General features: G+C 48.0%; 1 protein-coding gene across 21 annotated transcripts in view; it reads left to right on the top strand.

Annotated features, from left to right (window-relative positions):
- The first annotated feature begins 2,500 nt into the window (after nucleotides 1–2,500).
- LOC121059985 overlaps nucleotides 2,501–21,495 on the top strand; it is a 32,841-nt gene continuing 13,846 nt past the window's right edge. The window contains exons 1-8 of one of the 21 annotated variants that reach the window (XR_005814716.1): nucleotides 2,501–3,443; nucleotides 7,029–7,077; nucleotides 8,156–8,270; nucleotides 9,446–9,557; nucleotides 12,194–12,403; nucleotides 19,331–19,402; nucleotides 19,584–19,646; nucleotides 20,549–21,399. Coding sequence is in view for 6 of the 21 variants with exons in the window: in XM_040537272.1 (XP_040393206.1) it covers nucleotides 18,534–18,666; nucleotides 19,331–19,402; nucleotides 19,584–19,646; nucleotides 20,099–20,170; nucleotides 20,862–21,009; nucleotides 21,205–21,367 (651 nt within the window). In the remaining 15 variants the exon portion in view is untranslated. The other 20 variants (XR_005814713.1, XR_005814711.1, XR_005814707.1 and 17 more) reach the window with 20 other exon arrangements.

The following is a 21,495-nucleotide window of genomic DNA, read 5'->3' as shown; positions in this document are numbered from 1 at the left end:
CTGTCTTTATCTCATCCCATTTGTTTTACTTTTTGTTTTTTTACTTTTTTTATTTTTTTATTTTTTTACTTTTTTTCCTTCTGATTCTCTCACCTATCCCACTCAGGGCAGGGAGGGAGGAGGGTGAGTGAACAGTTGTGTGGTGCTGAGCTGCCTGCTGGGTTAAACCACAATAGCCCTTTTGGTGCCCAATGCGGGGCATGAAGGGTTGAGATAACAACAGATCTGACCAACAGAATGTGTTAAAACATATTTATTATACTCCTTATACTAGTTTAATAGAAGTTGGTCACAATGTTGACTTTTTTTTTTTCATTCACTGTGCGGTTTTATGTGCTTTGAAGTTTGTTTTTCTAATCCCTTTCTTGTTGTTTGTTATCTCTGGGGGCTGGCCTAAGTTTGTTTATGGTTTTGTTGGTTTGTATATAATATGTGCTCATATTACACTGACCATGAACTTAATCCACCACTAGCTACAGGCCTCCAACTAGACTCAGTGTCACTGAGCACAGCCCTCTGAGCTCTGCCATCCAGGCAGTTTTCGATCCACCTCACTGTCCACTCATCTAGGCCACACTTCCTGAGCTCGTCTATGAGGATGTTATGGGAGATAGTGTCAAAAACCTTGCTGAAGTCAAGGTAGACAGCATCCGCTACTCTCCCTTCATTTACCCATCCAGTCATCCCACCACAGAAGGCTATCAGATCAGTTAAGCATGATTTCCCCTTGGTGAGTGCATGCTGACTACTGATCACCTTTCTAATCCTCCACGTGCTTGGAGATGACCTCCAGGATGAGCTGTTCCATCACCTTTCCGGAGATGGAGGTGAGGTTGATTGGCCTGTAGTTGCCTGGGTCCTCCTTCTTGCCCTTTTTGTAATACTGGATTTCTTCTAATCCTCAGGCACCTCTCCTGTTCTCCATAACCTTTCAAAGATGATGGAGAGTGGCCAGTAACATCTGCCATCTCCCTCAGCACTGAAGGGTGCATCCCATTGGGGCTCATGGATTTGTGGGTGTCAGGTTTGCCTACATGATCTCTAACCCGATCTTCCTCAACCAACGTAAAGTCCTCCTTTCTCCAGACTTCCTCTCTTGTCTCTAGGTTCTGAAATTCCTGAGGGTTGCTCTTAGCAGTGAAGCCAGAAGCAAAGAAGGCATTCAGTAACTCTGCCTTCATTGTATAATTTGTTGCCAGGGCACCCACTCCATTCAGCAGCAGGCCCACATTTTCCCTAGTCTTACTCTTACTATTGATATATCTGAAGAAGCTTTTCTTGTTGTCCTTGACATCCCATGACAGATTTTCAAATGGGCCTTGACCTTCCTCATCGCATCCCTGCATACTCTGACAATGGTCATAAATTCCTCCCAGGTGGCCTGGCCCTTTTTCCACGTGCTTTCTTTTTCCACATTCCTTCTTCTGTTTGAGTTTTGCCAGGAGCTCCTTGCTCATCCAGGAAGATCTCCTGCCCCCTTTGCCTGCCTTCTTGCTCATAGGGATACATCAATCTTGAGCTTGGAGGACATGATACTTGGATATAGAACAGGTGGAGGAAAAGGGACAACCAGGACAGTGTGGATTCAGTGGTCTGGCACATCAAACCTGCAGAAGTATAAGGCTTGAGTGGACACCAGTGCACAGTGTACCCTAATGCCATCAAACTATAAATGGGCAGATCCCATTTATATTTCTGGAGTGATGTGGGATCCCAAGAGCTAACCATTGGAGGCTGAAAGGAGCCTAACTGGGAAGGAGTGGCAAAAGCACCCCACTGTGACTGGCCCCAAGGCTCCATGCATCCTTGGCATAGACTACCTCAGAAGAGGCGACTTCAGGGACCCAGAAGGGTACTGGTGGGCTTTTGGCATAGCTGCCTTGGCGAAAGAGAAAATTAAGCAGCCGTCTTCCCTGTTGGAGGACCCTTGTGTTGTGGGGTTGCTGAAGGTCAAAGAACCCTCAGCAGGTGCTGATTGCTACCATGACAGTGCACTAGCAGCAATATCGCACCAAGACTCCATGACTCCCATCTGTCCTGGCTTCAGTTAGGATAGAGTTAATTTTCCTCATAGTAGCTGGTATGCTTCTGTCAGCCTGACCTCGGTCGGTGCCAGGGAAGGTGACGGAACAGATTATCCTGAGTGCAATCACACAGCATGTGCAGGACAACCAGAGGATCAGGCCCAGTCAGCATGAGTTCAGGAAAGGCAAGTCCTGCCTGACCAACCTCATCTCCTTCTATGACTGGGTGACCCACCTGGTGGATGAGGGAAAGGCTCTTGATGAAGTCTACCCAGACTTCAGCAAGGCCTCTGACACAGTCTACCACAGTCTTCTCCTGGAGAAGCTGGCAGCCCATGGCTTGGACAGGTACACTCTTTGCTGGGTAAAAAACTGGCTGGATGTCCAGGCCCAGAGAGTGGTGGTGAACGGAGTGAAATCCAGCTGGCGACCGGTCACGAGTGGTGATCCCCAGGGGTCAGTGTCGGGGGCCATCCTGTTTAATATCTTTATTGATGATTTGGATGAGGGAACTGAGTGCACCCTCAGTAAGTTTGCAGATGACACCAAACTGGGGGGAAGTGTCGATGTGCCAGAGGGTAGGAAGGCCCTGCAGAGGGACCTGGACAGGTTGAATCAGATGCAGTGAAAACTCAATAACCAAAGTTATTAAGCAGGTATTCTTTATTACAGCGCTGGGTGTGGGGGGGGATCACTCTGCCTAGCACACACACCAAGGGTTACTGCCGGGGTGCTTATATTAATGGCATATATACATATTCATCTCACTTCCCCATAAGTCTCTTGCATATTCATTAGGTATCCAAAGAATTATTAACATAGGTTCCCGTCCCTGTTCGCATGCACGCTGGAGTCCTTGGGTGGTAGTCCAGCGTACTCTGGTGGTCTCTTGAAGGCCAGAAGTCTTCCTCGCTCCTAAACTTCTGACCCTTCCTTCCTTTTACAGACTTCAGCAGTCCAAGCCAGTTCTTTCTGGTTCTATTATGTGTGTGTATGAAGTCTTTTCTTCCCTTATCTTTTAGGGTCATCCCGTCCTCGTACTCCATGCCTCAGTCCTGTCCTTGTTGTTAATATACAGCATACTCCCTCAGTTAGCTAAAAGCTGCAAAATCGACATGCTTTCCTTATTCCCTCTCTCTGTCTGCTTCTATTGCCCACAGACACACGGACCTTGCTTCTCTTGCTTTACACTATTTACAAAGTCCAAGCTAAAGGTCAGAAACCAAAGACTTTCAGCAGAACTGTCCGCCACCAAGGCCAAGAACTGCTGGACAATTCCTTCAGGGAGAAAGAAAAACCCAAGACAACTAAGGTGACACCAGCGGTGGGTTTGCACACACGTGCCAGGTGGTGTCCAAGCCTGGCAAGGAGGCAGAGGGAAGGCAGGAAAGGGCAAGCACAACTGTTCTAGGTTTAAAGGTTTGGTCTTTTAATTTATTTATTTATTTATTTGTTTTTTTATTTATATATTTTCTGAGCAAAATGATTGTTGGATTGTATGACTTCGAGCGTGGACAGCCGGGTGGACTGACGAGTGCGCTGGGTGCCAGCTGCTGGAGCCAGGCCAGGGGTGTAGGCACCCCTCGCCCGTGGTGCCTGTGAGAGACCGAGGAGAAAAGGACGACGTGTCACACACTTGGTAGGAAAGGAGCTTAATCCATTTCAAATTGGCTGAGAAGTGCGGACCTCGCGAAGGCAGGGCAGCCCTTTTCTGGGCACCCCCCAGCAACCACCTGCTGCCTGTGCAGCCCTGACTCTGACAGCCGGGGGGCAGGGAGCACCTCAGCAACAGCGTCCCCCCCAGCCCTTTCCAGAAGGTTCTGGAGCACGGACTGCGCATGCGGCTAATTAGCATACGTGGCGTTTTAGCATAATTAGTGTGTGAGGGCTGGGGGCGGGGACTCGGGGCTGGCCTAGGAATGGCGCCGGGGGGCTTTTGGCGCTGATGTGAGAGCGGGGCTGGTGGCAGTGCTGGCGGCGAGGGCGGCGCCCAGGTTTGCTGTGGCTCTGTGAGCTCTTCCCCGGGGGTGCTGGGGTCTTCTCGGGCTTTTGTGGAGCGACGGATCTGTAGTTAGCGGGTCGTTGAGCCCGTGGTGAAACCCCGAGGCTGAAGTAGTGCCGTTACAATTGGGGAGGTGCAGCCCCTGCGCCTGGCGTGCGAGGGGATGGGGACGGGCCCTGAGATGAAGGGCGAGGTTCAGTCAGGGTCTGCTGTCACTGGGACGTCTCCATGGTGGGCTTGGGGTTGTGCCAGTTTCTTGCATGTTCCGGGTACTTGGGGCCTGAGCGGTCCCGGCCACCCGTTTCTGGGCTCACGCAGTGCCTGGTGCCAGGATGGAGTGGGGTTTGGTATGTGGGGGTGCTGGGGCAGGAGCGGTGTGCCCCAGCTGAGCTGTTGGGGGGGGGGGGGGGGCGGAGTCTGGCATGAGCAAGGGGAGGGCTGGGCTGTGCAGTGGTGGCTAGAGGAAGGCTGCGGGTTATGCCTGGTGCTGGTGAGGGATGGGTGCACCTTCCCCAGCCTGGGGTGTGGCTGTGTTCACCTGTGGGCTCTTCAGTTGGGCTGGGGGTGAATAGCAGGGGCCTCAGGTCTGGGCCAGGTGTTGGGTGGGGATTTTTTGGGGGGGTGGGGGGGGAGGTCTCCTGAGGATGGTGTATTTGAAGGGTTAGTGTGTGAGTGTGTGGTGATTTAACCCAGCTGGCAGGTTAGCACCATGAAGCTGTTTGGTCTCCCTTTCTCACTTGGTGGCATTTGGGTTGGAGGGGTCAGCTAGAAGCTTGTGGGTTGAGATAAAGGCAGTTCGGTAGCATTGAAGAGAAAGAATGGCAATAAAACCTGTACAAATCAAGCGATGCGTTGTGCAATTACTTATCATCCCCTGGCTGATTCCTAGGCTGTCCCTAAGCAGTGGTCTTCAAACCCTCTGGCTAGTCACCCCTTGAAAGTTCTCATCAGGAAGCCACATCTGGAATATTCCTTAAACCAGCTGAGGGTCAGCTGTCCAGGTTCTGTCCACTCCCAGCTCCTTGTGTGCCCCCAGCCTGCACACTGGCAGGGTGGTATGAGAAGCTGAGAAGTCTCTGGTTTCCTGAAAGCACTGCTCTGTAACAATTAAAACATCAGTGTGTTACCAGTGTGAGTCATTTTAAATGCAAAACAGAGCACTACACAAGGTACTGGGAGGAAAATACTTCCAGTCCAAACCAGGATGGAGTGTTGCATGAGAGTTGAAGCTGGAACTGCTGGTGAGAAGGAGAGCTGTGAAGTAGGTAAGGGGTCTGGGAGCTGGGCAGGTGCTCTCCCCTGCCAGAGGGGCCTTGTTTGGTGTTCAAGGATCTGCAACTGTGTGTGTTCTCGTGAAAAAGGGGAGTGCTGCATGTGTGCCTGCAGTAGTGGACTTGTATCCTCCCTAGCTGGAGAGGAAGAAGGGGACTTGACTGAGTCTTAGGTTTCCATGAGTTGTGTCAAAGATTGCCTTTGGTTCAGGTAGCTTGGTGACCTTTTTGTGTGTCTCTTTAACTGTGCTCAGCTGTATTAGCATTTCCACTTGGGATAGTGGAGCTGCATTACTCAGCCTGGGCAGAGGGGTCCCTGGGCACAAGCAGCCAGGCAGGAGCAGTCCTGGAGGAGGTGGCTGATGTCCTTCACCTCACTTAATATTAGCATTTTCAAATTTGTGCCATACACACTTTAATGTCTGCAGTGAGAAGAGGTCAGTGTTCTAAAGAGACTGTACCCCCATGCACAACTGCGATGGTTCTTTGTGCAAAGGCTCCTGAACTACAGGGGAACTGGCTCTGCCAGTGCCCTGGATCTCCTGGGGCAGCCCCATCATACTTGTGAGAATGCTTGGGCCTAAGATGTGCAAGCAGGTAGCCTCAGCATTTGTTTCTGTGTCAAACATAATAACACGGGTTTCAGTGCTGGTCTGGCCTGTGTTATTTCAAAAATGGCAATATTTAACATAGGTTATAGTGGGAGCAGCAAATAGCAGCCCAGAACAGAAAAGCATGTGGTAAGAAGGGCTGTTACTGCTGAGAACATAGCTACCTTCTACTAATTCAGAGCAAAACTAAACAAGCTAGTTGTGGCTTAAGAGCTCTTAAAAATGTTAGCCCCACTTCTCCCATGAGGAGAGAAATGCAATACTTGGACCCAGAAGGGAAACTTCTCACTGATAGGAAGAATAGCAAGGTGGGGGTTAGTCTATTCTCCCATATGCCTGGTGACAGGATGAGGGGGAATGGGCTTAAGTTGTGCTAGGGGAGGTTTAGGTTGGATATTAGGAAGAACTTCTTTACAGAAAGGGTTGTTAGGCATTGGAATGGGCTGTCCAGGGAAGTGGTTGAGTCACCATCCCTGGAGGTCTTTAGAAGATGTTTTGATGTAGAGCTAAGTGATATGGTTTAGTGGAGGACTTGCTAGTGTTAGGTCAGAGGTTGGACTAGGTGATCTTGGAGGTCTTTTCCAACCTACATGATTCTGTGACCTTTTTTTTGACTTAAAAATGTCAAGCCTTTGCCTAAACATGGCAATAGGTAATTGCTCACTTAAAAACACAAGCTAGTCAGAAGTGCCTGTAAACATTTTGACATAGGTGTTTCTTCATTTAGAGTGTGCCCTTACACATTTTCAGGTAATGAAATGGTAATGTTCACTGTATTTTTATGCTATTTGGATGCTAGCTAACTGCTCTTCTTGTAATCATTTCTTATTCTGTTACTGATGTCTGGAGTTTTGTTTGGTTTGCAGGAGCTTTCATGTATTTGAATCTCCCAAATGTTTTGCCTGTAAATGACTGAAATGTGTGCATGTGCTCCAACACCAAGATTAAGGGTGGATCTGAGAGATACTGTTGCTATGCTGCACTACCTCTTGCAGTTGTTTTAGATAGAGAAAATAAGACAGTCAACTAGTAAAGGTGTGTCTTCACCATGCCAGACCTTTCTCGTGTGGTTTCCTCTAAAGATGCTTTGAAATTACAGAGCTGTTTCTATATTCCATAGGGAATTACAGAATAGATACAATCAACTGTTTCTTCCTGAAGGCAAAGAGGTAATGTGGTTTAAGGAAGTGGGAGAGACTTGGAGTACATTGCTTGTGAAGCCCATGTTCTCTAACAGTCAGGTACAAGGGCAATTCAAATGACAGGGCTTTTCAGTATTTTATTAGTAGGGTGTTTGGTGAGGGGTTGTTGGGTAATGTGGTTATGGTTGTCATTTGTGCTTTCTAAACAAAGCACCTTTCTGGCAGCTCTTGACCAACTCCATAGTTCAAGAACTGAGTTACCAGCATCTTTGAAACAGTCCTTCAAGGCTTCTCCATCTTCCCTAAAATGTATCAAGAATCTCAGAACTCCTCTAGACCTTCTAAACAGAGAAATGAGTCTGGTGGGGAGGCAAACAAAGGTGATGTGGCACTTTTTGCTTTTAAAAGAGGACAGGTGCGTTCTAGAATGATGGTAGGTTTAGGTAGTGAAGTCACTTAGCCTTGTTTACTTTTTTTGGGAGTTTGGGGAACACACTGCATGCTACTCTGAAAAAAGGGTTATTTCATCCCCTATTTTGGGGAATTTCTCCCTTTTTAAAGTGAGAGGAATTCTAGATGCATAACTACTTCATTTTTGTGGCATAAATCTCAAATGCAAACAACTGGCTTTCACTCTCCATGGTACCACAAGATTTCATACACATGGTAATCGTACTGTGACAGCTTAATCTTGTGTTACCTGTAATATTGAAACTGATCAGACAATTGTCCAATTGCATTTTCAATACAATAATGTTCAGCTGACTTAGCTGCTGTTCTGATGTCTTGTGGAAGGAAATGTCTAACAGCAGTTGCTCTACAAAGAGCTGAAGTAATATAACTGTGGTGACAGAAATCTCCTGTCCTACACTGCTCAAATTTTCCTTTGGCTCTTTTTCTCTGCTTTCCTGAGCAGCTCTTGGGTCATTGTTTGGTGTCTTTCAAGATGTCTGCTCTTGTCTACTGTGCCCTTCTTTCCTTTTGTGAGTGACTATCCATCACTTGTTTCTTCAACATCCCTTACCTCTGTATTTTCTGTGAGCCAGTATGCTTCTGCTCATCTGTCCTTTTACTTGCCGTTGATGGTCTGTTTCCAACTCTGCAGGTCTTAGGTTTTGGCCCAATGATGTTACGGAGAGAATGATAACTTCTGAACAAAAATGAAAATGTTGGCTGAGGCACCCTTGCTGCTCATCTGGTGAAAGAATACAAGTATGAAGGTAACCCTTCCAATTGGGTGGACCAGGTTGTGGTTACAAATCCTTTTTAGAAGTCCTGTAGGACTATTTGCTCTGGCTTCCTGTGACTTTTCTGTTACACTAAAATGTTTTCATATTTTCAAGCACTTTCAACTCTTCTTTTCCTCTATGAAGTTAGTAAAATCTTGTTAGAAGTTGAAGGGAGTATTTTAAGGTTCAAGGAGCCAAAAGGTGATGTTCGAAATTAATTGGGTGCTTCTGAGAATTACCTTCAGTTGTGTGTGAAATGGGCTTGATCATTTCTGAGGCTGCTCATTTGGAGGAAGATAGAAATGAGTATAAATAATGCCCACAGCTGGTTTTTAAGGTCAGTGTTAGGAAACATGCGTAAAATGTCACAGAGGACTTGAGTTCTACTTAAAGCTATCTAAAAATTGTAGCTTGCTTATCACTTTTTCATTTAATCATCTAAACTTTCAACTAGTGTTTAAAAAAAAGTGGGCACTTGCAACACTTCAACATGGAAAATCGTTATGAAATGTGGCATACTGGAAATGACAGTGCTCACAGTGACCAAAGATGAGTGGCCATTCTCGATAAAAATTGTATTTGGAAGGGTTGAGAAATTCTGTCCAAAACAAGACAAATAAGCAGGAAGAGAGGGTCTTTCCACAACTTGTTTTAACTAAAATAATCACATGGATTTAGTTTCCTATAAAGAGAAGTACCCCTCTCCCCCTGTAGGGTTCAGAGACCTTGGCATTTGTGCTCTGAATCTGGCATAACAGGAGAAAACATACAGGGCCTTGAGCAAAAATGGGATCCATGAAGTAAATTCAGCTTATGGATATGTGCTGACATCAGTCCCCTACCCTGAATGTGTAATTCACTCTCTAAAAAATGTGTACTATAATGCGCATCTCTATTTCCTAGTGGGTGTTCCCAAGATGATAAAATGGCAACATACTGGACTATGAGGTAGTTGAGCTTTTCTAACTTCTCTAAGGAGATAAAATTTTCTTAGATGGTTTCTTAATTTTTAATTGCTCAGAGTTGATGTTCAAGATGTTGCTTCCATGTCAGCACTGGGTCAACTACCCCTTGTACTTCCAAAGGAATAATCTAGAAATCCTTGTTAATTTGTCTTTTGAATTTTGAAGATTTGTAATAGTTCATTGCACTTGTAATCAACCTAGGGTTGCCAGGAAACATTCTTTGTCTGAAGATGAGACAACTGGTGGTAGTCATGGTTCAGCCCCCCCTTGCAAGTGCACTACTGTTCATGGGGTCATCCAAGGGATGGCAGAGGTAAATCTTGAACACCTGTTGATTTTGAGGGCACTGACATCACAGGCAAAGGCTCCCTGCAGCTGTGGGTATCTAGGCCTGTGTGAGCATCCCACATCATTATCCTTGGCCCTTAGAGTCATTGCCTCTCCCCCCCATGGAGGAGCCTGTCACAGCATGGAATGAAAACTTTTCTCCTCTGTGTTTGATTGCAGGAGTGCCTGTAGGTCATGTGTGTATCTAAAATCTCTGCAAAAAGCTGCCTTTCAGCTAGATCCTTTGCCAGAGCCATGGGCAGATTAATCATAGAACTATAGAACATCCTGAGTTGGAAGGGACCCACAAGGATCGAGTCCAACTCCTGGCACCACACAGGTCTACCCAATAATTCAGACTATGTAAGAGCACAGTCCAAATGCTTCTTGAACTCGTACAGGCTTGGTGCTGTGACTACATCCCTGAGGAGCCTGTTTGAGTGCATGTTGTGGTTTAGCCCGGCTGGCAGCCAAACACCACACAGCTGTTCGCTCACCCTCCCCCCTCCCTCTCCGGGATGGGGGAGAGAAACGGGAAAGTGAAGCCTGTGAGTTGAGATAAAGACAGTTTATTAAGACAGGGAAAAGAATAATATTAATAGTAGTATTAATAGTAATAATGTGTACGAAATAAGTGATGCACAATGCAATTGCTCACCATCTGTTGACCGATGCCCAGCCTATCCCCGAGCAGCCGGCCCCCCCCTCCACCCCGGCTAGCCACCCCTATATACTGTTCAGCATGACATCAGATGGTATGGAATACCCCTTTGGCCAGTTTGGGTCAGCTGTCCTGGGTCTGTCCCCTCCCAGCTCCTGCTGCATCCCTAGCCTGCTCGCTAGCAGGACAGAGAGAGGCTGAAAAGTCCTTGGCTTGGTGTAAGCACTGCTCTACAACAATTAAAACATCAGCATGTTATCAGCGCTCTTCTCATCCTAATCCAAAACATAGCACCCTGCCAGCTACTAGGAGGAAAATTAACTCTGTCCTACCTGAAACCAGGACAGTGCGTAACAACCCTCTTGGTAAAGAACCTCTTCCTGATGTCCAGCCTGAACCTCCCCTGTTCCAGCCTGACATGGTTCTTGTGAGTCCTATCACTCCTCACTAAAGAGGAGAGAGTGGTGCCTGCCCTTCCACTTGCCCTCATGAGGAAGCCGATTGCAGGGGTAGGAGTCAGTCTTAACTAATGTCACAGAGTACGAACTGACTTTACACCTCTGGCTTGGGACATGCTGCAGTGCATTGCATTTGAGGCTAAAACAGGTGGTTCGGGGCTATTTGTTCTGGTGTAACCTGGAAAGCAGCTGGTGACTGATGGGGGTGACTGGTACTGGCATAGGTTAGTTCACTGGCCCAGCTACTGGACCTGCTGCAGGGGTTGGAGTGGGCTCAGGGCTGCGTCTTTGTGGGGTGGTGGTGGTGTGGTAACAGGGGTTGGATTAGCATTAATTGTGGGTTTGGTAGGCATGGATGGGCCAGGCTGCAGCACGTTGCAGTGACTCTCTATCTCTAGACTTGCCAGGGTGGCAGTGTACTTTTCCCATCTATTTGACTAGAGGAAAATGAATGATACTGTGCAAAAAAGGGAATCTCTTCTGAGTAATTCCAGTGCTTCCAGTGAATTTGATGGCAGAGCTGGCTCTCATACTTGGAGGGGGTGCAATGGAACTATGGAAGCTGATGTGGGAATGTGCAGTGGAAGGGGATGGGAGGCAAATGAAAGGCAGAATAGAACTAAAGAGCTCCAAAATACCTCCTCTAATGGAAGTTAGGATTTCCTAGAATGCATTTCATTTAAGTTAGCTGTCCCTGTGAGAATGTGCCTGTGTGCACATATACGTGAGTGTGCAGTTGAAGATTTGTCAATAGCTATTCCTTAGTTTTGGCTGTCCTGGTTTCAGTTAGGACAGAGTTAATTTTCCTCCTAGTAGCTGGCAGGGTGCTATGTTTTGGATTAGGATGAGAAGAGCGCTGATAACATGCTGATGTTTTAATTGTTGTAGAGCAGTGCTTACACCAAGCCAAGGACTTTTCAGCTTCTCGCTCTGTCCTGCTAGCGAGCAGGCTAGGGATGCAGCAGGAGCTGGGAGGGGACAGACCCAGGACAGCTGACCCAAACTGGCCAAAGGGGTATTCCATACCATCTGACGTCATGCTGAACAATATATAGGGGTGGCTAGCCGGGGTGGAGGGGGGGGCCGGCTGCTCGGGGATAGGCTGGGCATCGGTCAACGGGTGGTGAGCAATTGCATTGTGCATCACTTATTTCGTACACATTATTACTATTAATACTATTATTATTATTATTATTGTTGTTATTCTTTTCCCTGTCTTAATAAACTGTCTTTATCTCAACTCACAGACTTCACTTTCCCGTTTCTCTCCCCCATCCCAGAGAGGGAGGGGGGAGGGTGAGCGAACGGCTGTGTGGTGTTTGGCTGCCAGCTGGGCTAAACCACAACACTGGCCAAGCCCTGGTTGGTTGTGGTTCAACTGTTACTCTCTGACATGCACTCGGAATGTCGACCTGGGCCTGGCTGTTGACTTCTGTTGAGAGACTGTTACCATTTGCTACTTAATTAATGAATTTTCTTTTCCAAAACTTTTTTACGTTGCAGACAACTAGTGCCAGACGAAGCTTGCTTTCACCCTAGAAGAGAAGATCTCACGGAGTTGGAGACAGCAATTTCCAGTCCTAAGAAATGGATTCTAACCTGTAGATCCTACCCACTCTCGAGGACTCTTCAAGTGCCCTGGTTCTGGCAGTGGGAAGAAGACCCTGTCCACACTAGTCCCCCTCAGTTGTACAGAGGGGGACCCCCAGACAAGTTAAATCACTAACTTCTGTACTGTTGGACAAGTGTGGGAGGGGAACTACTAAAGCACAAAGCTACTTCATTCTGTCTTCCAACTGTTTACCTCAGAATTGCTCTGATGGCCAGACTGACAGTGTGGATAAAAAAAGAAATGGTGAAGCAAAGTTAAAAGAGAAATGACAGGAAAAACAAAACAGCTGTTTCATTGTTGTGGTTTAACCCAGCTGGCAGCTAAGCACCACACAGCTGTTTGCTCACCCTCCCCCCCTGATGGCCTGAGGTGTCATGGGCCCATTGGGCTATGAATAATTCACCTTTATGTTGCCAGTCCAGATCCACCTGAGCCACTTCAGTCTTAGCAGCCTGATCCACTTGCTGGTGGTTCTGATGTTCTTCAGTAGCCTGATTTTGAAGTGCATCAGCATCTACATAGCATACCTTTATAACCAGGTTCTCTACCTGGGCAGCAAGATCTTGCCACAATGCAGCAGCCCAGATGGGTTTGCCCCTGTGCTGGCAGTTGTTCTGCTTCCATTGCTGTAACCACCCACAGGGTATTTGCTACCATCCATGAATCAGTATAGAGATAGAGAACTGGCCACTTTTCTCGTTCAGCAGTATCTAAAGCCAGCTGGATGGCTTTCACTTCTTCAAACTGACTTGATTCACCTTCTCCCTCAGCAGCTTCTGCAACTCGTCGTGTAGGACTCCATACAGCAGCTTTCCATCTCCGATGCTTTCCCACAATACGACAGGACCCATCAGCAAACAGGGCATATTCTTGTTTTCTGGTAGCTTGTTGTACAGTGGGACTTCTTCAGTATGGGCTTCTTCCTCCTCTGGTGATATCCCGAAATGTTTGCCTTCTGGCCAGTCCATAGTCACTTCCAAGATTCCTGGATGACTGGGGTTTCCTATTTGAGCCTGCTGAGTTGAGTAATCAGTGCAACCCACTTGCTCCATGTAGCATCAGTTGCATGATGTGTAGAGGGGACCCTTCCTTTGAACATCCAACCCAGTACCGGCAGTCGGGGTGCCAGGAGGAGCTGCGCTTCAGTACCGACCACTTCCGAAGCAGATCGAACTCCCTCATGTGCTGCTGATACCTCCTTTTTGGTTGGAGTGTAGCGGGCATCAGATCCTCTGTATCCATGACCCCAAAACCCTAGGGGTTGACCTCGAGTTTTCCCCAGGCTGTTTCTGCCAGAGGCTCCAGGTGGGGCCATTCTCCCTGGCTGTGGTGTAGAGCATGTTCTTTACATCTGGTCCTGTTCGGACTGGCCCAAGGGCTACTGCATGAGTTATTTCCTGCTTAATTTGTTCAAAGGCTTGTCATTGCTCAGGGCACCATTTGAAATCACTCTTCGGATGGGTTACTTGGTAGAGCGGGCTTACAATCAGACTGTAATTTGGAATGTGCGTTCTCCAAAACCCCATGACACCTAGGAAAGTTTGTGTTTCTTTTTTGCTAGTTGGTGGAGACATAGCTGTTATTTTGATCACATCCATTGGGATTTGATGATGTCCATCTTGCCATTTTATTCCAAAAATGTGGATCTCTTGTGCAGGTCCTTTGACTTCATTTTGTTTTACGGCAAAACCAGCCTTTAGAAGGATTTGGACTATTTTCTTCCCTTTCTCAAAAACCTCCTCTGCTGTGTTACCACACAACGATATAATCAATATACCAACTGTGGTGTATCACTTAGCTGTTGTCAATTCTAGTTCATACTGGAGTTCTAACATGTCTGGCACTGCAGCACTCAGTGGTGGCGTGACTTCGTTCAGGCCACGATAGCCCACTGTTAGTCTCCACTCACCATTAGACTTTCGCACTGGCCATATGGGACTATTAAAAGGTGAATGGGTCTTGCTGATCACTCCTTGGCTCTCCAGTTGATGAATTAGCTTATGGATGGGAATCAGGGAGTCTCAGTTGGTGCGATATTGCTGCTGGTGTGCACTTGTGGTAGCAATTGGCACCTGTTTTTTGACCCTCATCAGCCCCACAACAGAAGGGTCTTCTGAGAGACCGGGCAAGGTAGACAACTGTTTAATGTCCTCTGTCTCTAAGGCAGCTATGCCAAAAGCCCAGCAGAACCCTTTTGGGTCCTTGAAATATCCTCTCCTGTGACAGTCTATGCCAAGGATGCACGGAGCATCTGGGCCAGTCACAATACGGTGCTTTTGCCACTCATTCCCAGTTAGACTCACTTCAGCCTCCAATACAGTTAACTGCTGGGATCCCCCCGTCACCCCATAAATACAGATGGGCTCTGGCCCTTTATAGCCTGACGGCATTACAGTACACTGTGCACCGGTATCTACTAGAGCCTTATACTTCTGTGCATCTGATGTGCCAGGTCATCAAATCCACACAGTCCAATAAACTCGGTTGTCCCTTTCCTCCCCCTGGCTGGAGGCAGGGCCCCTCTAGTCCTGGTCAGAATTTTCATTTCTGTGTCTGAGGGACTGCCTGCTGGAAGCTGGAGCAGCAAGCTTTTCAGAGAACCCCTTTTTCCCCGATTGTTTTCTTTTGCAACTCACATACCCGTGCCTCTAGGGTTGAGGCAGATTTTTCCATCCCATTTTCTCATGTCCTCTCCATGGTCACATAGGTAAAACCACAGGGTGGCACGAGGTGTGTACCCACTCTATCATCTTCCTTGCACAGAAGGATGCTTACCCCAATAGCTGAGACACTGGTTTGTACAGGTGGGGAGGAAGATAAATTCTCTTTAAGTTGGTGGACCTCTTCAGAAAGTTTCTCCACAGCCGAGATACAGGCCTGTAGGGAAGAGGAGAGACTTTCTTTGTACTGCCAGAGTTGTTTAGCCAATTCATCCACTGTGGGTTCCTCATGCTCTTTCCAGGCCATTATTGCCAATGAGCTGGCATATGATGATAGTGCCCTCTGTACAAACTTCCGCTATGTGGGTCATGTACATTTGACTTCATCTGGATCTGTGGATACATTTGTTGCCTAGGTCCTCATAAATCACCTCCCGTATGGTTAATTCCCTCAGGTACTGGATTCCCTTCTCCATAGTGGTCCACTTGACTGGAAGACATACAAGTTCTTCCTTGAAGGGATACCTTTCCTTCACAGCTGCCAGGAGATGCCTCCAGAGGCTGTAAGGTGGTGCTCCATCTCCAATTGCTTTGTCAGTGCCTGCATCTCTAGCAAGGGATCCCAGCTGCCTGGCTTCCCTGCCCTCTAATTCCAGACAATTGGCTCCAGTGTCCCAGCACCAGAGCAGCCAGGTGACAAGCTGCTCACCTATACAGGGACCAAAATCTTTTCGCACATCTCGTAGCTCACGCTGGTATAGGTTTTCGCTAGATACTGCTGTTTTTGTGACATCTTCATCCCGCTGTTTCTCTGATGGCCCAGCCTTGTCTTCTCCATACCTAGTCTTAGCAGGAGTTTCTCTGCGTATTAAACAATCTAACTCTCTATACTATTTTTTTCACCTTGGTTACGAGTGCAACTGACACTGGTACAGTTTGTTTCCCTGGCTCAGCCTTGGGGCCCGTTTTAGGGCTTGGAGTGGCCACTGGGCCTGTCTCAGGTTGAAGTGGCCACAGGGTCTGTCACTGGGGTTATATTGGCATCGAATGCAGCTCGGTAAGCATAGGCCAAGCCCCAGCATGTTGCAGTGATTTCTGTATGTCTGGTACTGCCAGGGTGATGACACACTTTTTTCAAGTGCTCTACCAGTTCTTTGGGATTTTTTAGTTGTTCAGGGGTAAATTTCCAAAGCACTGGAGGTCCTACTGCTCTAGATGCCTGCCCATATCCTCCTACTCTCCGTGCCACTCTTAAGTATCCTGCCTCAGGACAGATCTCTGGATGACGCTCTCAAGTGTTTAACCTTAGACAAAACCTGAAGTGCACTTAGGAGACATAACAATGAGAACATGCTGGTCTGAACATCCCAAGGATAGTTTAAGTTTTGGAAAGCTACCATAACTTGCCTGGAGGAGACAAAAGGGATAGCGAACACGTGGGAAAAAATATATTCCCCTGACCCCTCCATAGATTGGCTCCCTGAAGAAGTAGCATGAAAGGTGTAATTATTTATAGTTTCTGAGGTAGGGTTCCCAAATTATGGAGTTGATGACAGTGCTGAGTACAAATATCAGATCAGTCTCATGGCCATTAATTCTATCATATTGTAAGCCAGTGTTACACAGTACAGCAAAATAATAACCCTGTACGAACCCCCAGAAGTGATAAGCAATATGACAGGGAACACACACACTAAGTAATGTGCTATATAACTCTATTTGGAAAACTGGCACAGCAGACTTGAGATCACAAAAAGCGGCATTGTGGTTAGCAACTATTAAACTGCTGTAATGCTTATAAAAATCTTGTTTTAACACACTCTAGCCAGATCTGTCTTTATCTCAACCCTTCTGGCCCCACGTTGGGCAGCAAAAAAGGACTATTGTGGCTTAACCCAGCTGGCAGCTAAGCACCACACAGCTGTTCACTCACCCTCCCCCCTCCCTCTCTGGGATGGGGGAGAGAAATGGGAAAGTGAAGCCTGTGGGTTGAGATAGAGACAGTTTATTAGGACAGAAAAGAAAATAATAATAATAGTACTACTACTAATGATGTGTACAAAACAAGTGATGCACAATGCAATTGCTCACCACCTGCTGACCGATGCCCATCTTATCCCCGAGCAGCCGGCCCCCCCCCCCCACCCCGGCTAGCCACCCCTATATATTGTTCAGCATGACATCAGATGGTATGGAATACCCCTTTGGCCAGTTTGGGTCAGCTGTCCTGGGTCTTGGAAGGAAGGAAGAACAATGGCAAAAATGGCCATGGCCATCGTAGATTTGCCAATAGCTCTTGTCCAGCTCTGGGCAATCTTGGGTTGTCCTGTTAGTCTGTGCCATGCACTCAGAATGCTCCCCTCAGGCTAGCTGTCAGAGGCAGCCAGACACTGGTGTTGACTCCTGCCTAGGAACAGGCAAAGTGAGATCAATGCCCTTCAAGGCCATCAAGTACAACTGTCAACCTGACTTACTAAATCTCATCACTAAGCCATGCGTGCTGCCACATCCATGTCTCTTAAATCCTCCAGGGTTGGGGGCACACCGCCACTTCCTGTGGCAGCCCATTGCAATGCTTGACCACCCCCCTCTGTGAAGAAATTCTTCCCTTTATCCAACGTAAACCTGCCCAGGTACAGCTTGAGACTGTTTCCTTGTGTCCTATTGCTTGTCACCCGAGGAGAGTGACATCATCCTGGCTGGTCTCCCATCAGCCTCTTTCTCTCCAGACTAAGAAACCCCAACAACCCTTGTTCCCTTGGCTGCTTCTCATTTGTCTTGTCTTCCGATCCCTTCACCAGCTTTGTTCTCTGTGCACACTTCAGAGCGTGTATCCTCCCTGCAGTGAGAAGCCAAGTGCCTTCTGGTAAATTCGTGTTCCAGTGTTTCCATGTCCCAGCACCCAATGCTTGTGACGTGGTCTTTAATAATCTGTTGTAACTCTTAACCTTTCCAGAGGCTTGTTGGTGAGTTGCCAGGCCTTGCCATACTGATATCCCAGCCACTGCCCCCTATTCAGGGAGACTTCACTCTCATGGCTCATTTGATCACACACAGCACAGGTTTCAACGCTCATGGGTGGTGACCTGTGTTGATGGCCTCAATGGTCAGGTCTACCCCTCGATCACAAGCACATCTATCTGTATGTGGCATCCCTCCCCCTATGTCCTGATACTTCATGGGCCCATTGAGCTACAAACAGCTCAGCCTTACCGTCCCCTGTAGAGATCCACCTGAGACACTTGAGTTTTGAAAGCTCGGTCCACCTCTTTATTCTGATGTTTTTTGGGGGCATGACTCTTGGGCACGTGAGCATCTTTTCTACTGAGGCAGCAATATCCTCCCACACTAGAGCAGCACAGATAGGTTTACCTCTGTGCTGCCAGTTGGTCTGCTTCCGTTGCTGTAGCTACCCCCACAGAGCATTTGCTACCTCATTGCAGATGTTCTGTGAGGTCACAGTGGGCCCCATGAATTCATGCAGAGGTCCCGTAGCATGTCCTGTCATAGCCACCTTGTGCTCATGGCCTAGAGGGTGCAAAGCAGGTTCTTGCTGCTGGCAAGTGGTAGCATGGGGCAAGCACAGGGGATTGCTACTCCCTGCTGCCGCCTGCTCTTCCTTCTCTCTCTCTCTGTTCTCCTCCTCTTGGTGGCCCCATGTCCCGGGGAGACCTTGACTATTCCACGGTTAGGACTGCGCCCAGGTAGGGTTGGCAGTGATGGATGCTCTGGCACTGCTGGCTCTGGGCCCAGCACCATGTTCTTGGGGCTGCCTGGCAAGCAGTCTTGGCTGGCAGGGCCATAAGGGAAGCCACTGGCTCTAATGGGAGCTTTGCTGCCCTGTGCCTGGTTACGGCAGGGTGGGGGGCAATGGCTCTTGAGCATCTCCCCATATCCCAGCTTGGGGCCTCAGGGATGGCCTGGAGGGAAGAGCTCAGCTGCTGTTGACTCCAGGCACAACAGCCTTTCTACTGTTCCCCTGCAGCACTCCCCTAACAATGCCAGGTCTCCCTGCCAGGTCCCCAGCCCACAGCTGAGAAGCGCAGATGGGGTGGTGCTGGGTGAGCCATCTGCTGGCCAGCGCGCTCCGGACTGTGAGCAGCGCAACGACACCCTGTTGTCCTCTGCAGCTCCCCATTCAGTTTTTCCTGCTTTGGGGAACGTAACAGGCCCCCCAGTAGGCAAGCACAGCCTTGTCTGTCCAGCGGGTCTTTGAGTGCTGGTGCCTACTGCCCTGAGTCAGCATCTGGGGAGCTGCTGGGTCCCACGTGTGGATCCCATCGTCCCTGTGCTGTCACTGCACAGCCCGTGTAATGAAGCCTATTACAGTGTGTCACGAAGGCTTTCCTCTTCTGTACTCCATTGCAGGTTCTCATGTAGACAGTGCTTATTCAGCTTCTCCCCTGAAAACTGGTTCTGAGCCTTGGGGGAATCCCAGGGGTGAGTTGTCTATACTGTTGTCCTTGGGTATTAGTCTGGGCCCTGCTCAGGGCTCACCAAATGTTAGCCACTTGTGGCTTCCACGGCATTACGTGATCCCCTTCCAGTCTCTGCAGCCCCTTTGCAGGGGAGCCTAGCACAACATGGAGAGAAAAACTTTGTTGTCTCTGCTTGCTTACAGCTCTGCCTGCAGGCCACCCATCTCGGCAGTACCATTTTCTTAAGCATCAAGGCTTTTCCAGGGGTAAGCAGCCCACCTTTATTGGCTTTGCAGTGTCAGCATTTATTTTCAGTCTTGTTTTCAGGGGAATGCACCTTCATACATTCTTCACTGATGCTCAGATATGTGGAAGAGCAAAGTGGGAATCAAGTGAAGCTTCTTTATCTTGTGAAGCTGCATTGCAAGCTGCTGAAGCCTTGAGCTTCTTCCAGCATTGTCTGCAAAGACAGCAGCTTTTGGGGCTGAGTTTAGAGCCTGGGTGAACTCCTGGGGGTCCTTTTCCCCAGGAGCTGTGCACATGGTGAGTTTTATGCCAATACAGTTCCTGTGCTGGCATCTGGTACCACACTGCCACGTGCTCATCAATGGAAGGGGGGAATGGGTGTCAGGCAGTATTAGCGTTTCCTGCCATTCAAAGCTGAAGGAGTTTATTACAGTATGTGACAGGAGCTGTTCTCGTGTGCCTTTGGTTGCAGATGTGGCCACAGGTGCTGGCTCTGCATCTCTTCAGTGGAATCCTGATTCTGAGTCTTGGAGAGGTCACCTGGGTACATTGGCTCTATATATTTCATGAGGGAGCTGCCAGGCTGCACCCAGGAGGTCACCCCAACCACTCTGCAGGCATTTCTTAGGAAGCAGTGTATTGCAGCATTTCACACTAGCTTTCTTCCTCCGTGTTTGCTTTCAGCTGTCCCCATAAAGAATGTTTCACTGAGTTTTAGGATGGATCCTGGTTTTGAGCAACAGGGACATCCCAAGTTGCCGATGCTTCTTTTGGAGTAAGAGTAAACATTTAGAGAGAAGAGGGTGACAGGTGTTGGGGAGTAGTTATGAGTTCAAACTGGGTTCGCTGCCATTCCAAGCTGAAGATGTTTCTTGCAGTATCTTACAGACAAAGCTGTTCTTTTTTCTGCCTTTGTTTGCAGATTTGGCCAGAAATGCTGGCTCTGTGTCTTCTCTACAGAATAGGGGTATGGAGCATGGGAGAAATTGCATGGGTAAGGCATGCATATTCATTCCCAGAGACACTGCTGGAGGTAGCCCTCATTCAGCCTCTCCCTCATGAGTAGGCTCTTGCTCAGGACAACTGTACCTGGTCATCCTTGTCCTCTGACACTAACACACAAGAATGAGGGAAAGCAACCAAGTGAAGATAACTGCTTGGACTTGCCAAAGACACTATGAGACTGTCAGTGGTACAGAACTCCTAAAAGTGTGTGACTGTCCCATTTCCTCCAGGGGCTGGTGGTGAAAAAAGTGCAGAGGTTTCAGATCACAAATGGGGGCCAGAGCGCACCGCAGTTGTGGTACTGGCCATCCTTGTGTGTCTGTTCCTTCTGGCAGCTTTGGGCTACTCAGTGAAACGGTTGCTGAAGACGAGACAACGGTGAGTAGGTTTTCCCAGCAGTCTTTGCTAGATTGCTGCTCTGTGCAGGGAAGCATTTCTAGCGAGAACATCCTGGAGCACAGGGAGCTCTGGGCAGCTCTTTGCTGGGATTTCTGCTGAGAGATTTCTTTAATGTTAACCTGTCGATTTGTATTAACGCGTTTTCTTTTTGAAAACCCTTCTGTTCTGTCGCAGAGAACCCTTGCTGGGTGAACCTTACTTTCCCTTGTGGAGTAAAGATCCAGACAATGTGGAAAAAGAAAGAAAAATGGAGGAAATTGCAAAAGAGATTGAAAGTCTGCCTGAGGGACCACGCACATTATTAAGACCTCCACCGAATGCCCTGCATGAGAATTAAAGATGTGTTTGTGCAGACAAGACATTACACTAACCTTGGCTGCAGAATCACTTTTTGAACATGCATTTCAGAGGTTGTGTGTGAGAAACAAAGTAGTGTTTTTGCACTAGAAGTTGTTTTTGCAGTGG

Source organism: Cygnus olor, chromosome 1, assembly GCF_009769625.2.
Source record: "Cygnus olor isolate bCygOlo1 chromosome 1, bCygOlo1.pri.v2, whole genome shotgun sequence".
Lineage (NCBI taxonomy): Eukaryota > Metazoa > Chordata > Aves > Anseriformes > Anatidae > Cygnus > Cygnus olor.
Note: the sequence above shows the minus strand (reverse complement) of the source record. Positions and strands in the feature narration are given on the sequence as shown.